General features: G+C 40.4%; 1 protein-coding gene across 2 annotated transcripts in view; it reads right to left on the bottom strand.

Annotated features, from left to right (window-relative positions):
- Positions 1–1,588: 1,588 nt before the first annotated feature.
- The window catches only part of LOC125458842 (aquaporin-3-like), a 29,255-nt gene continuing 24,843 nt past the window's right edge, over positions 1,589–6,000 (bottom strand). Inside the window, exons 6-7 of one of the 2 annotated variants that reach the window (XR_009446239.1) lie at positions 3,166–5,678; positions 1,589–3,049 (exon numbers count right to left, since the gene is read on the bottom strand). Coding sequence is in view for 1 of the 2 variants with exons in the window: in XM_048544586.2 (XP_048400543.1) it covers positions 5,504–5,678 (175 nt within the window). In the remaining variant the exon portion in view is untranslated. Of the gene's footprint in view, positions 3,050–3,072; positions 5,679–6,000 lie in introns of those variants that run through there. The other variant, XM_048544586.2, reaches the window with a different exon arrangement.

Raw genomic sequence — 6,000 nt, 5'->3', positions numbered from 1 at the left:
TGTACAGGTAAATCCCTGTCAGATTCAGAACGACATTTTGGGGCCTTAGATGGAGGTGAGGGGAGGTGTAGTATTTCCTGCAGTTGTAGGGAAAGGTGCTGGGGGCGGTGTGTTAGTGGGGAGTGTCTTTTGTAGTGGGGTCGGATTATAGGTGGCGGATGTGGTGGAGGATGATGCGTTGGATATGGAGGTTGGTGGGTTGGTAAGTGAGGACCAGGAGATTCTGTCCTTGTTGTTACTGAGGGGAGGGATTTTGAGGGCAGAAGTGTGGGAAATGCAGAAGATGCAGTTGTGGGCAGCACGAATCACAGGATTGGGAAAGTTATGTTCTTTGATGTAGGAGGACATCTGGAATGTCAGGGAGTTAAACATTCCATCCTGGGGGCACATGCAGCAGAAGCAGAGGAATTTGGAGTCTGGAATCATATTTTTGCAGGAGGGCGGGTGACAGGAGATGTAGTCAAGGTAGCTGCGGGTTTGAGATAGATGCTGGTGCTGAGTTTGTTGCCAGAGACGGAGACAGAGAGGTCCAGGAAGGGGAGGGAGACGTTGGCGATGGTCCAGGTGAATTTGTGGTTGGGGCAAAAAGTATTGGTGAACTGGATGAACTATTTGAACTCCTCATGGGAGCATGAGGCAGCACCATTACAGTTATCAATGTAGCAAAAGAAGGGGCAGGGGATGGTGCCAGTGTAACTGCAGAAGAGGGGCTGTTCCATGTATCCTATGAAAAGGCAGGCATAGCTTGGACCCATGCGGGGTCTATGTTCTCAAATCTACCATTATTTTCTTGCCTCTTTATTGTATCTAAAACTATCTCTAACTTCCTCTGTAAGCAATGAATTGGCCGCTGCACTCTTACAGCAGACAGAAACCAGCAACTTTTGTAGTTGACCAATTTGCTGTTTCAATAGTTGCCATTGCCTATCACTGTCATTCCTTTTGGTGACACTTTCAAATCCATCACAACCATTCATATCTCATACTGGCAGAGTTTCCATTATGATGATTCAGGACCCCGATCTCAGAACCAACTACCTCACTCTCCATCTTATTGAAGAATTCTGTCACATTATGATTGATCATCCCCAAGGGATCTCTCACAACTACACTACCAATTCTTCCCTTGTGATTGCACAATATCCAGTCTAGAATAATCTGTTCTCAAGTTGGATGCTGAATGTATTAGTCAGGCAACTATCTTATACACACTGTAGGAATTCCTCCTCTAAGGTATTTTGATAATGTGACTTGGTCAATCTATATGCAGATTATAGTCACCCATAACTACAGATGTTCCTTTGCTGGATGCATCCCTGATTTCCTGTCTAATGCTATTCCCACCCACCATCACCACTTCAGTCTGGTGGTGAACATACCACCCCAACTTTTTTGCCCCTTGGTATTTCTCAATTCTACCTACACAGAATCTACATTATCAGAGCTTATGGTGATGAACTGTGTTTACTTATCCAGAGGGCAGACAACAACTTTTAAAATGCTTCCTGACACCTCATATGTGCCAGAAATTTGTTTAATGTTAAGAAGAAGAGAAAAAAAACTGCAAAGCATTACATAAACATTTATGCCATTATTCAAAACCAATTTTATTGTTTAATTTGTCCCCACTTGTAAACAGAAATTAGCAATATATGAGGAGCAGAAAAGATACCCTTAAAATAGCCTGTAGACTTCTAAGTAAGGATGCATCTTCTGTCAATGTGAAACAGCAGGGTTTATTGATTATTACTCAAGTAGCCACTTTATTTCTGAGCTTTTCTTTAGGAAATATGCACTGTGACTTTATGCTGACTTTTTTGTTTGCTGTACAGGTACTATGTTTTTTTTTCTGTCTTGGAACGCATTTTACATGATAATACAAACGGTACAGAAGATTATTTCTTTTATGTTCACTTCCTTTGATCCCACAACCATATATAAAATGGCAATAACTTGATATTTGACAAGTATCAAAATATTGTATCTACTACTGTTTATAGTTTCAGAAACTATTTTTAATGAAATCAAAATCCTAGAATAAAGTCCCAGTTAAGCTAGCATTACTGTATTTACATTCCATCAACTAAAACTCATCAGCAGTTTTAAAACAAATAAAACTTAGGCTGAATGGTATCTTTCTGAAATTTTATAGCTAGTATGTGATCTGCTTTTATATTCTAAAAAGATTCAGTTTAGCAAGGCCAGCTTCTGTTACCCAGGCTTTGTATAGTTAACTAACATCCCAAGGTAACTCCAGGAGCAATTATGATTGTCAACTTGGAAGACCTAAAATGACTTAGCTGTTGTAGCAAAATAAAGAAAATTCACTTCGACAGTTCAGCTCATTGGATACCAGAAACTAGCATCCTCCACAGATTTCAGCACAGTTTAAAAACAACTTTGAAATCTAACGCAAGACTAATAAAAAAAAGTAAGCTCATGTGATGATCATGGTGCATTCAGAGATAACACTGAAATCCACTTCTTTCAATGAGGCATAATAAGGCTGGAAGTTGCAGTGATGCTTCCTTTGCAGGCAGAAAGCTAGTCTCAACAGCTCCTGTAAATACACATGTGCCAAACATATGCACAAAAAAGACAAGAGTTCAAGCATCAGCACACAGTGGGGGTAATCCTTGGGATGAATACATTACAGAGATCGGAAAAACCACCAAGGAATTTGAACACATAGCTAAGAATTTTATCAACGCAAGAGCAGTAACCACAGTAAGTCAGCAGGATCATGCGTTACACATAAGCAAGACCCGGTAGAGATAACATACAAGCAGTGGAGTCCTGATTAAGCTGGTTTACAGAGATTGGGGAGGTGACAGTTAGCCAGTGGAATAGTGGACTCAGCAGTTGAACTGAGGCAGGGATATGGTTGTGATGTTATGCACAGGGAACAAAGAGGTTTTTGTAACAAAAGGGATGTTGCCAGACCTGGAGAATTTTGGTCATGAAGAGAGATTGGACAGACTGGTTAAAATTGTATCAGTGATAATGGGAACTGCAGATGTTGGAGAATCCGAGACAACAAAGTGTGGAGCTGGATGAATACAGCAGGCCAAGCAGAAGGTTCTAAGCCCGAAACGTCAGCTTTTGTGCTCTAAGATGCTCTTGGCCTGCTGTGTTCATCCAGCTCCACACTTTGTTACCTAGGACAGACTGGGTTTGTTTTTCTTCAATCAGAGGAGACCGAGTGGGCGGATATGATTGAGAGTATAAAACTTATGAGGGCCATAGACAAGGTAGACAGGAAGAAATGTTTCTCCTTGGTGAAAGGATAAAGGACCGGGGGCGAGGAGCAAGAGGTTTAAAGTTGACACAAGGAAATTTTTTTTTCGTGGGAATCTGGGACTCGCTGCCTGAGAGTGTGATAGAGACAGAAATCCTCTTAACATTTAGGAGGAATTTAGATGCCAAGGCACACGTGGCTATAGGCCAACTATTGGAATATGGGCAAAAGTAGAATTTGCTGGAGAATCTCAACAGGTCTGGAGAGAAAACATAGTTATGCTTTTAGTCCAGTGACCCTTCTTCAGACAATCTGTTGGAAAATGGGATTAGATTAGTTAAATGATTGTTTTTGACAGGTACAGACTTGATGGGCTGAAGGGTCTTTTTTCTGTGCTGTACAAGACTATGACTCTATGATTTCAATCAGGTCAAGTCTACTTGTCCCAGGTTGCTGCTCCTGGGTGGTGCAACTTAGTTGATGTTGATAATTGACTTGCTCATTGCAGCCTGTGATGCAGGATGCTCCAATCCTACATGTGTAGTGAAAACCGAAAGAGCTGCAGGCGCAGTAAATCAGGGACAAAAACAGAAGTTGCTGGAAAAGCTCAGCAGATCTGGCAGCATCTGTCAAGAAAAAAATCAGAGTTAACATTTTAGGCCCAGTGATTCTTCCTTAGAATTGATGGCAGCTAGGAAAATGTTGGTTTATGTGCAGAAAATAGGGTGGGGAAAGGGTAGGGCGTAAACGATAGGATAAAGGAGAGAGCCCAAAGAGACAGAAGAGCAGTTGGATAGACAAAGGAGTTGTTAACAATCTGGCTTGGAGGGTGAATAGCTGTTAATGGGGACTGTTAATGACTAACAACAGGTAGTGTGTAATGGCAGGCTGTGTGAGGACAAAGCTTGGTGTGTGGGGTAGGGGGCTCGGACGTGGGAGAATTTGGGCCCTAAATATGTATGTGCGTATATGTGTAGTGACAGTGACAGTGTAAATTACAGCCCAAATGATTAAATCTAAATTCTGTGACCATATTTTAAAGCTACATTTTAAACAATCAAATTAGTAGATGTCTCAAAACATTTTCTTGGGACTCGAACATTTATTTATGATAAACTGTTATTACAAACTACCCAGATGCCCAATAGAAACCCAAGGAACAGGTTGGAAATATGAAGTCAAAGTAAAAATTTAAAACATTCTACCTAACCCTGGAATCCCAGCAGTCAAGACTTTCCAATTACTGATGATCAGAATGACTCTGTCTAAACAAGCCTGAAACAGCCAGAGGCATCTGAGACCTACACCTCAGCTCCAGTTTCCTCCTCATCCTTTTACACTCATGGTCCAGGTTGGGAGCAGCTTTACAGGATAAGCACAATGTCCACTGACCAGTCAGACAAAAGCAAAGTACTGCAGAATGAAGAAAGGTTATATTGAACCTGAAATGTTAAACTCTGTTTCTTTCTCCACAGATGCTGCTAGACCTGCTGAGTTTGTCCAAAACTTTCCCTTTTCATTCCACTGAACAGTGAATGCCCATCAAGGAAAATGTGCCTTTATTTGTAAGTTATCGGCTAAGATGGTGGAATTTAAATTCAATTAAAAAACAAAAACAAATTGGGAATTAAGAGTCAAATGATGTCAATTGTCAGGAAAAACCCATCTGGTTCAATAATATCCAATCTGTTGGTTTTACCTGGTCTGGCCTACACGTGATTCCAGACCTACAACAATGTGGTTGATTTTTAACTGCCCTCTAGGCAATTAGAGATGAGAAGTAAATGTTGGCCTAATCAGTGATTACATCCTGCAAATGAATTTTTAAAAATCATTCGAACAAGATAAGCATTTATGTCACAGATAACAAGGTGTGGAGCTGGATGAACAGAGCAGGCCAAGCAGCATCAGAGGAGCAGGCTCCTAAGATACTGCTAGGCCTGCTGTGTTCATCCAGCTCCACACCCTGTTATCTCAGATTCTCCAGCATCTGCAGTTCCTATTATATCTGAAACATTTATGTCACTTGGGTCTGCTTTTAAATACATGAATTTTGAGTGGTATAAATCAGGAGCTACTGAAATCAAATTTTGGGATTTATTATGAGAAAATGCATGGAGTATCACAAATGGTATCAGTGATAATGGGAACTGCAGATGCTGGAGAATCCGAGATAACAAAGTGTGGAGCTGGATGAACACAAGCAGCATCTCAGGAGTATCACAAATACTTATTTGACAATCTCTGACCATGATCCATGATGTATCAAGAGCTTTCTCTTAAATTTACATTAGCCAGTTTTACATTTTCTTCTCTAGTGGGTAAATTATGATTTACAGGCTCAAGATGTATCCCAATCATTAGTTGATATACCAGAGTGCCAAGTACAGATCCAAGGAGGGGGGCAATAATTGGAATCCAAAACCAGTAGTGTCCAGCACTGGGAAAAATAGAAGAAAGAAGTATTATTAAAATTGAGCTTAGGCATCATATTTACTGCACCAAATCAAATAGAGTCAAAGTGAAACTTGCCAGCATTACACACAATGCCATGTAAATACATCACCGTAGAAATCCTATTGCTAATGGCTCACTGCATTCTACTCATCCTCATCCGATAAATTATAAAATATGTACCAAAATAGGAAGTATATCTAATAGCTTGACACACTTAGAAAATGATTAAATGGTTAATTATATGGCTGATGTCCCCTGTACATCAAGCTTAGTTTATTAATGTACATCAAGAAAAGTAATCCCAA

This window comes from Stegostoma tigrinum, chromosome 1 (genome assembly GCF_030684315.1).
Source record: "Stegostoma tigrinum isolate sSteTig4 chromosome 1, sSteTig4.hap1, whole genome shotgun sequence".
Lineage (NCBI taxonomy): Eukaryota > Metazoa > Chordata > Chondrichthyes > Orectolobiformes > Stegostomatidae > Stegostoma > Stegostoma tigrinum.
This window is presented reverse-complemented; position numbering and strand designations above follow the sequence as displayed.